General features: G+C 39.6%; 2 protein-coding genes across 2 annotated transcripts; both read right to left on the bottom strand.

Moving 5' to 3' along the window:
* Positions 1-1859: 1859 nt before the first annotated feature.
* si:dkey-28n18.9 (sorting nexin-6) lies at positions 1860-7656 on the bottom strand. Its single transcript, XM_053315904.1, has 14 exons — positions 7301-7656; positions 7019-7129; positions 6660-6767; positions 5746-5806; positions 5452-5576; positions 4115-4198; positions 3945-4019; positions 3786-3816; positions 3546-3633; positions 3386-3425; positions 3215-3301; positions 2939-3028; positions 2673-2738; positions 1860-2573 (listed from the first exon to the last, which is right to left on the bottom strand). Exons 1-14 carry the CDS (start codon positions 7304-7306, stop codon positions 2433-2435), a joined length of 1113 nt encoding a protein of 370 aa, XP_053171879.1. The 5' UTR covers positions 7307-7656; the 3' UTR covers positions 1860-2432.
* Positions 7657-7780: 124 nt separating this feature from the next.
* LOC128355595 (dnaJ homolog subfamily B member 9-like) lies at positions 7781-9431 on the bottom strand. Its single transcript, XM_053315903.1, has 2 exons — positions 8869-9431; positions 7781-8186 (listed from the first exon to the last, which is right to left on the bottom strand). Exons 1-2 carry the CDS (start codon positions 9104-9106, stop codon positions 7885-7887), a joined length of 540 nt encoding a protein of 179 aa, XP_053171878.1. The 5' UTR covers positions 9107-9431; the 3' UTR covers positions 7781-7884.
* Between the last annotated feature and the right edge of the window lie 448 nt (positions 9432-9879).

Here is a 9879-nt window from a genome sequence, read left to right as displayed (position 1 = left end):
GTGACATATAAATCACCCAGTGTAAATTTATGACTGAAGACACCAAAGAATGAACCAGCAACAATAAAACACCTACTGTGTAAACGCTGATTGAAAACTGCTAATCAAGATTGTCTCAGTAGTTTATATCTTGTAGCAGGATGTCATACTTATCAAACTGGTGTAGTGTGGCTTCGTTATTGAGATGGCTGAGTCATAAGGCCTTGTCACACTGTGTATTCAGACAAGCTATTGCCTTCACTTTGCACTTGACAAGCCGGTCTTTGTCAGGCCATAAGGCGGTGTGCTGAGTGCTGCCTTTCCACCAGTAATGAGCTACTTTAGCAAATCAGCTTTAAGTGCATGTTTTCAATGGGATGCACACTCACACAAACACACAGCCATGATCTCCCTGTCCTTGATCTGGGTCATGCTCTCAGCAGTTGAGAAGGGCTCTCATTAGTGTGTTTTTGTGTGTATGTGTATGTGTGTGTGTGTGTGTGTGTGTGTGTGTGTGTGTGTGTGTGTGTGTGTGTGTGTGTGTGTGTTAGTTAGATGCTGCAGCACCAGAAATGTGGCTTCCCTGTTGTGAAATTCATCTAGTATAATGCAGTGACAAGCAGCAGGGATGGAGGCATCGCAGCTTTCAATAATAACAGGAAGAAAATTGTTGTACTATGTAGAATCCTATCAAAAATATACTGAGTTATCTATTTGTAATGCTTACAGTAGGTATTGTATAATGCATTTTGTTCATCACATCCAACACATCTCATAGGCCTGTATGTAATCTCTGTCTATCTGTTTTTCTCAGGTTGATAGAAGCTTAGAAATAAAGCCACTGAATCATTTTAACAGTCCATAAACTTATATTTAACTTTTACTGTGCCTCATTAAAACCAATACACCACAAAAATGAAGTGCAAAACCTGCATGGTGAAATTCTTGGAATTAATGACCACTAAATGTGTGATCTACCAGAGAGTGATTGTCTTTTTGTTACTACCTCGACATGAAATGGAGTGTATCAAGAGACTAGACAGGAACTTCAGTGACTAAGGGGGGAACCTGATATAAACATAAATGTTGTTTTTCTAGTAAATTAGGAGACTGATGCAGGACACATTAGCAAAGTGTAGAAAAAAGCTCACAGTTTGCATTTTCTCATTGGACTAAGACAAAGCAAGTTCCTACAACAGCTGCCTTTGCTTTATTTTAAACAGTTTTAAACAGGTAAATACAATAGCATGCACATATGGACTATTGCTTTTTGGAGCACCTCTGAAATGTCCTGAACATTTACATGTGTTGAACTGCTTAAGAACAGTCCTACTATGCAGGTAAATATGCAGAATAGAAATATAAAATACATGTATTTGTTATTTGTGAGCAATGTGGAATCTTATGCTGATGCAGTAATGATATCTTGTTATACCATAAGGAGAATATATAACCATGGGGTAGGACAATGTGCCAAGTGTAGACAGAGATTGGACCAAACTCATTAATTTGTCCTCTCTGGCTACAGTTGTGCTAACCGGTGGATTGAAGACATTCTCTTGGCACTCCATGGCATGATTGCCCTTTATCTACTCCTTCATTGTCAAATGAGCCAAGCCTCCTCTCCACCCTCTCTTCTTATGAGACCAGTCATCTATCTCTCTGACTTATTCCCTCAAATGGAAACCACTCCTCCTTATTCACCCAACGAAGAGATTACAGGCCGGAACAGATGAGATGAAGCACGCAGGAGTGCTGAGATATGGACCTATAGTCCACAGCAGACAGAGAAGGAGAGGACGACATTGTACTTAAGTGCAGAAATTCTTAGCTAAGTATGTCATAGTTTCAGGTTTTCCAGAGAATGTTGAGAAAGTTCAAATGATTTTAAGAGAGAATCCTGGCAGATATATACAAAGCCAGAATAGTTTCAAAAGCCAAACAAAAATCGAGCACAGTGTGTCCTTGTTGCCATGCCCTTGCAGGAGTGCTCAAATCAACTGATTAATGATCCTAGAGTAAGAAACACACACAAAGGCAAGCAGGTACTTTGGGAATCAATTCATCACACTTCATTTTGCGTGACCCCAGTTGAAGTAGTGGCTAGAGAGCAGAGCAGCACAATACCATCTCAGCACAAATGTTTGAGAGTAGTTCAGTACAAATAAACACTCAACACAATACAATGGTGTTACCAGGTGACAACTGCTAAGATATCAAAACCATCATTTCCACAGGGGCTTTAGAGCAATGAGAAAGAATGAGATAACGTGTGTGGGAGTGTGTATGTTTGTGTTCTTCTCACTTCTCTTAAATTTCTCTATTTACACTAGATTCCATTTGCAATCAAATAAATGAGGCTACAGCAAGCACACAGGGTCAGAGACATTTGGATGACCCCATGCTATGTCAAAACATACTGGAGATGCTTCATTAAGAGAGTGCTAGTGGGATCAATAGGCCATTGCTCTGAAGGCTTGTAGGTGCTGGTTGAACTGTTCAGCACTCTCCCTGGCTGTATGAAGCTGCTGTTCACACCACTGAACCAGAGCCTGCTGCAACATCTTCACACGTGCACCCTGGAAGTGTGCAATCTGGAGGAAACACACATCACATTTATTTCAATACATATAGTATGTGCATGTCAACAAACAGGATGTTCATCAACGTTCGAGGTGATGATGCTGTTTTACCTCCTGTTTAGCCACTCCACAGATGTGCTCAAACTCTGTCTCTGCTGCTTTCTTCACCTCCTCCAACTGATGAATATGGAAAGCATGTCATAATTATCACACACTCTGTCTTCATTAAAACAAATGTAATATTCCTTCTCACCAGTGTTGTCCTTTGATTTTGTGCTGACTGCTACAACTGATTAATTTCAGCAAAACATTACTGACACCTGCTGGTCAAAAGACTGCATGTACATCTGTGTGCTCTTCAGGGCATGAATACTCACAGCAGCCTTCTTAACAGGTTTGGCCTTCTCTGCGTTCCTTCTGGATGTCTCCAACTCCACCAGTTTACAGATTCTTCTGAAAAGCATTTCCTGCATTGGACATAATTAACACACACTCAGATAAAAGATACAAGAATATTAGTCAGGGGTTTCAGTGTGACATATCAAACATCGAAAGAAGCCTGTGAGTAAAGATTAACAAACTTTTGACTAGTGCTGTAAAAGTACATGTATAAAACAGATGTAAAGTGAGATCAGAACCACAAAAACACACACCTTCTGAGCCTCCTGGTAGCGTGATTCCAGGTCCAGACCGAGCCCAAGAGTGCTCACATTGTTCTCAGCAACACTTGTCATGTTGTTCTGCCCACACACAAACACACAGTTAATTTGCTAACAAAATGGTGAACTGGGATGTAATTCTGTGGAAAAGTACAAATAACTTACCTTCATAGATTCAAAGACATCTGATAATTTCACACACATCCTACAAGAAGAACGGGGACATTTTTACCATTCTAATTTACCACACTAATTTATTGTAACCTCTATGCAATGTTCATCATTAACAGATTTTGGCCTGAAACCAATTCTATTAATATCTCACTTAGAGAAAGCCTGTTTGTCAGGATCCTCCCCTGGTTCCACACAGAGATGCAGAGCAGCTGAGAAGTGCCCACAGGCCACTGCTATTTCTGCAAACACACAAAACACACAAACAACAGAGAAAAGGCACATTGCATTTGTCTGGTACTGTGGATGAACACTAATAAACAATATCAACTGTTGAATCTTGACAAACATAAATCCCAAAGTTTACTTTCAACAAGTGCAGCAGTTTTCTTACTTTGCTCGGTTTGTACCACATCCAGGAATCTCTGCAGGGAAAAAGGGTGGAGAAAATGAGTTCAAAAATAAAACAGGACTGCATGACTGGTTGTATTAGAGAAGGAAAGAGAGAGGGAGACAAATAGATGAACCACAAACAAGCAGGTGACTGACTCACCTCTGCTGCATTCTTGGTACAACCAGTTAGTACAAGATTATGATCACGTTCATTTTGAAAGAAGTCATCCACATCCTGTAGAAACATTACACATTGTTACAGCATTAAGATCAAATAACAGAGTTGTTCAGAGGCTGTAAATTTTGTATGTATGACTTGCAGCTTTGTACCTTATGGCCTTCTTTTCTCATCTCTCCCACAGCTTGAGTCAGCCGGTTGAAAATGTTTTTCCTTGCTCTCTGTCTGCCTGGAGGCTACACACAGAGACAGAAATAAGATTTAATATTTTTAGAAAAATCTTGCTACTATATTGCTATTAATTGAAATCTTTATTACAGACACAAATATCTCAGCATTAGAAAGCTATGGACTTTTCACACCAGTTATAAAGTGCCTAGGTACTTTAGTCTCAGAATTAATGCACTCTTCTTGGAAGACGTTTTTGGCCCTTGCCAGTGCAAGATCTGCTAATGCTCAAAATACAGCATTCCATATTGAATGAGACTCAGCCAGACAGCAAAGTACTTAATGTACCATTATCAGGACCTGAAACACATCCAAAACTGACACTGACTCTGATTTATATACACTGAAGAGGCAGTATCATTCAGTTTAGGCTTTATTTGAATTGTTATGACACTGTTTCCCATCAAAAATGTGTAAATATACTGATACTGGACATATTTTGCCTGTCCTACATGCAACACCAGAATAATATTCCCCTGTTACAGGTCTGACAACATTTCTAACATCCTAGGTTTAGTTGAAACAGTTGGTATATGTTTATTTAGCTCAGGCATCAAGACGATGAGATCCTGTTTCATCTGCTTGATGTTATTTGCAGGCACATCCAGTTGGCTGACAACTTGTAATCTTGTTTATTCTGTGGACCTCACTTCACAACCCTCAAATGGTCCCTTTTGAAAATTTCAAGGCATTTGTTTTCTGACATTTCACCAGCAGGTTTATTGTTGTATCCTTCAATGTATTTATCTACAGACAAAAGTGTTTCTTTAGTTGCGTCCCAATGCAGAAACAGCTTTCTTCAAAGTCCACATTTTAACAATGAAAACAGGCCCATTTAAAGGCTCTTCCAAATGTGCGAATGTAATTTGTATTCTGTCTGAACAGTGTTTCCTTCATGGCCCCCAGAATCCCAAAATCTACTGCTTGTTGGTCAGGCAGGAAATAGAAGCATATTGTATTTTATTGTATATTGTATTGAATACTATAATACTAAAGAGAATCATCTGCAGACCATCTCTTTTGGGGGCAGTGCAGGTACAGTCCACTGGCCTTCACTCCTACATGTGTTTGGATACCAACAGACTCGGCAAATAAATGTCTTTACTCTCTCTCTCTCTACTGACACTGTGTCAGTGGAAGTTTAACTATTTTTATGTGTCTCTCTCTCCCATAAAAAAGGTATCACATTGCCACCTTATGGTAATGCTTTTAACACAATTATGCTGTGTTGTAATAAAGCTATATGCTTGTACACACTTACGTCTGAGCTGGTAAGGAAGATCTCCACAGCTTTATTTTTGCTAAGTATGCTGTGTGCAACAACCTGTCGCAGGAATGTTTGTAGTGCTATACGGTATGGCTGCCACTCTCCCAAACCAAGGAAGCCTGCAGAAAAGTTTCACTTTGATCATAACATAGCACTACATATTACACCCAACACTGTACAACAGAACAGACACTGAAATGCAAGATATGTTAGTTGATTGATTTGACTTTTAAATCAGAATTCAATTTGAATCATTTTTTTAAGGAGGTGGTCCTTTGACGCACTTACCAAGTTGTTTCATAACCTTTACAGATGCATTCACCTGAGCCTTTGCAGGGAGAGGAGGAAACTTGGGGGGAGAAAAAGAGTACAATCTTGTAATGGCCCATATAGGTTTTAAAAAACAATGTAAAGATATCTTCTATTGATTTTGAGTTTTTCCAAAACTTCTTTTGATGGCTCCTGAATAAGAGTATACCATAGCCTTAAATGCATCATGTTAATGCTTTTACTAATACACTAAGTGGAGCTGAGTGCACAGTTTATGCTCAGGATAAGATAGCATGTCATGTGCTTGCATAATACATACAACGGAATCAGCTGACAGAATGACAGCACTAAAAAATGCTTTCTGATCACATAGGAAATGAGGATGGAGGCACAGAGGGGAGAAAGGGGAAATGAAGAAGCATTTTAAAATAAACAAATGGTGCCATATAATTTGGATAGAAGTAGCACATCTAAGTCAGTGTATGAAGTGAATATGGTGTTTTCAACAGCACTTCATCATCATTTTCAGCACTGGTGACTATAAAGTGGGCAGCTAGAAAAACAGCTGACATCAACTTCCTTATTCTCTCTTATGATGGTTATAACCGTCATTGTGTATTAAGTCCCACCCCTCCAACTTTTTCATTGTTTCCTTTTTTTTCTTACTGTTAGGTTTAGGTTCTGTTATGTGAATAATTCAATACATAATTTACAACAAAATAACAACAAAACAAAAAACAAAAAAAAACAACCTTAGATTACAGCGTACATACTTCCAAGAGGAGGTTCTGTTCCACAGAATCCACAAGATTGTGGTTTGTACTGTCAATGACTGAACAAACAAGATACCTCTGAACTTGAGCCATTATTGTCAGGTTATTGTATTATTTAGCTTTATAAGACATTGAGACCAAATAAAACAGGGTACTGACTATGACTCCCTGTATCCCAGGCAGGTCCTCCTGGGAGAACAGGTGCTGCTGTAGCCATTCAAAATCATCATAGGTCCGGTCCACATGGTACTCCCCTGTCCCAGACAGCTAGCACAGGCAAAAGTGCAACTAAATTACATAACATCAGAGGAGGCTGATTTTACAATGTCATTACTGAAGGTAACTTATTTTAAATGTTTGCAGTGCTTCCATAAAAAACACAATTGCTTTACATATAAAATAACAATATGTTTTATGTGCTGGTGTTTTTTTCCTGATGGTCTATGGTCGTAATGTTCTGCAAAGGTGAAACCAAAGACACATTTTTACTACAGTAAAAAATATTGCACTTTTCTTACCTTTTGAGATACAATTAGGAAGGTAAGTGTTTCCCCGTCTTTCAGCACCTCTGTAACTTTAATGTTATCACCAAGGACACTCAAAGTAGGTGTCACTTCTTTCACCTCTTCCTGTCATAAAAAGCGTAGCTATCAATATTATCAGACAGCTGCAAGTAAATTCATACTAGTATGCAAACACATTTTGTGGTAAGAAGAAACGTTACTTAGCATTACCGCAAAACACTGTCACATGACACTCAGATGTTATCAAAAAGAATATTTTCAGGCAGGCACACTTACCATCATTGTCAAGCTTAGGAGTAAATGTTTCCAGTCTGTCTTTAATTTGCTTTGTAGAATGCTTAAATCTCCCTTTATCGTGATAAAACTGCTTAAAGCTGTAAAGATCTTTTGTCTGTTGGTTTTAGTGCGCTCCCACTGCAACTGCTGAGAAGGCACAGGATATCCTATGGGTCAAAGTGCACACTGGTCCTATGAAAAATGGAGTAAAACAGTGCCAAACCTAAAGTGCTGGCGCAGGGCAAAAGGGGAGTAAATGGTGTGTTAGTCAGTAATTCAGGCACTTCACCACACCCACACAGGAAAAGGGGGCCTAACGGTCCAATCAGTTCCCTAGCTGCTAGCCTTACAACCTCTCAAACCTGTAAACAACCATTGAACTTACAAGTTATCACGTAAAAGAAAGAGAATTCACCCATTTCCCAAGGGGCTAGTAAGCTAAATTTCTACATACTGAATACAATACACAGATACAGAGTATACAATTTAACATAGAGACTTTATTATCAGTCATACTGTAGAAGGGTCATGAGATACAGGCTATTTCATACACACAAAAACAAAGCAATGCACTCTCTTTCAGTTTAGTTGTGGTAGTCTTCCTCATTTTCATTCATATCCCCAAAATGGAAGTAATGGCCAGGTCGTTCAAAATGTTCGTATGAATCCTCCTCATCCTCCCAGTCCTGAGGAAAGCTCCACTGGAAGTGTGCGTCCTCCCCAAAGGGGCTGCCATCGAAGTCATGGAACAGGTCAGCAAAACTGAAGTGGAAGCTCGGCTCAGGTTCACCATTGGTGTCATCAGAGGCCTCATTTTTTAAGAAAGTGTCATGGCCCAGACTGTCATAGAGCCTCCTCTTCTCCTTTTTGGAGAGCACTGTGTATGCTAAGGGAAGAGACAACAAAGTTTAGTTGATATAAAGCAACAATAACAGACACACTCAACTGTCAATGTTGTTAGGTATATCTAAATAAACTAATGCAGTCTAATACAACAGCCCTGCAAGAAAGGTATAATGTTAGTATAAAGGGAGGTGTTCTGGTCCTATTAGAGGCTGTAGTTTGTGATGCTGTTAAAATGGTAATGCATTACTGTATAGTGAGAAATGTTTCTGATAGATAGATAGATAGATAGATAGATAGATAGATAGATAGATAGATAGATAGATAGATTCTTTATTAATCCCGAAGGAAATTAAGGCATCCAGCAGCCCATTTTAAGTCAGGTCGTAAAGTCAGTCAGTCGAAAAATAAGAAAAAAGAAGAAAAGTCAGTCCGTCCCAGGGCCATCAAAACTGGATGGCCCTGGGACAAAGGACCTCCTACACCTGTCCGTTGAGCCAAAAACATTGGAGACATCTCTAAATACAATACAATTAAAAAGCATCACAAACCGTAACCTCATACATTAACAAAAGTGGAACCAACACATCTGAAACGAAAAATAAACCTTCATGAAGGTACTTGTATTAGACTGCAGCTGTTTTAACTAGGCCTATTAAAATGGCAAGTAAATGTAGCCAATTAAGAGGATGCAGAAATGATCTGTTTTGAAAGTGACACCTTACCTTCAGTAATCTCCCTGAAAGTCTTCTCTGCATCGACGCTCTTGTTCTTATCTGGGTGGTACTTGATGGCCAGTTTTCGGAAAGCCTTTTTTATCTGTCCGTCCGTTGCTGTTGGCTCGACATTGAGTCTGTCATAGTAATTTCTGCTTGTCTCTGAGGCTGCAGGCAGAGCTTCTGATAAGCAGAGGAGCAGGACCACGAACGATTGTATCCAGTAGAAAACACCTTGCCCTGCCATGCTGCTGCACGTCTGAGTTTAGATGCGGAACTTACAACAACTTTTTGTAGGACAACTCACGTTACCTTGCGATTTGACCGCTCATTTTCATACGTACATAAAATTGCTCCACGTCAGCAGTAAGAGAACTAAGCAGGTTTCTGTTTTTATAACCTGAGGCTCTTCGGTGAGCTCACTGCACTGAGAGATGGAAGACTCGGACATATCACTCCTTTTTTCAGCCAAACTCTGCATAAAACGTCGTGATAAAAGTAGATTTAATTAAATGTGACCTTTTTCTAGCCGTTCTTACAAACGCAGCTCACTTTATTTTAGCGGCAGTGTTGCATATGGCCTAAAATCTACTTCTAAACCGCGTATTCTTAAGCAAAACAAACAAAGTGCGAACCTATTTCAGTGTTATTCACCTTTTTCACCACTAGAGGACAGAGGAGCACTGAAGAGGAGGAAGGTCAACTTCTTGCACTGTGGTGGGTAGAAGAATGGGGTTTGGGGTAATTTAGTACTGATTCATTATCTGCCGTGATTGATGGCATTGGCGGAATGTGCGTTTGTTTGTATGTGTTTGTTTGTATGTGTGTGTTTGGGGGGGGAGGGGGGTAGATGGAGTGTGTCATCATCATCATCATCATTATCATCATCACCATAGATGGCAACAAGAGTGGGATGCACACAACACACGAAAAACGCTACACTACAAACAAACAATTGGTTAGGGGGAAACTGCCCAGATCAAATTGATAAGACTGTGGGTTGGGACACTGTGGGTTGGT

This window comes from Scomber japonicus, chromosome 3, assembly GCF_027409825.1.
Source record: "Scomber japonicus isolate fScoJap1 chromosome 3, fScoJap1.pri, whole genome shotgun sequence".
Taxonomy (NCBI): Eukaryota; Metazoa; Chordata; class Actinopteri; order Scombriformes; family Scombridae; genus Scomber; species Scomber japonicus.
This window is presented reverse-complemented; position numbering and strand designations above follow the sequence as displayed.

Excerpts from the sequence above, each read along its gene's own strand:
- LOC128355595 (XM_053315903.1), bottom strand. The coding sequence starts at position 9,106 with ATGGCAGGGCAAGGTGTTTTCTACTGGATACAATCGTTCGTGGTCCTG. Across the intron at positions 8,187-8,868 it reads TTTCAGGGAGATTACTGAAG|CATACACAGTGCTCTCCAAA; the intron begins GTAAGGTGTCAC and ends CTCTTCCCTTAG.
- si:dkey-28n18.9 (XM_053315904.1), bottom strand. Across the intron at positions 5,577-5,745 it reads AAAGGTTATGAAACAACTTG|GCTTCCTTGGTTTGGGAGAG; the intron begins GTAAGTGCGTCA and ends ACTTTTCTGCAG. Across the intron at positions 3,302-3,385 it reads ATGTCTTTGAATCTATGAAG|AACAACATGACAAGTGTTGC; the intron begins GTAAGTTATTTG and ends GTGTGTGGGCAG.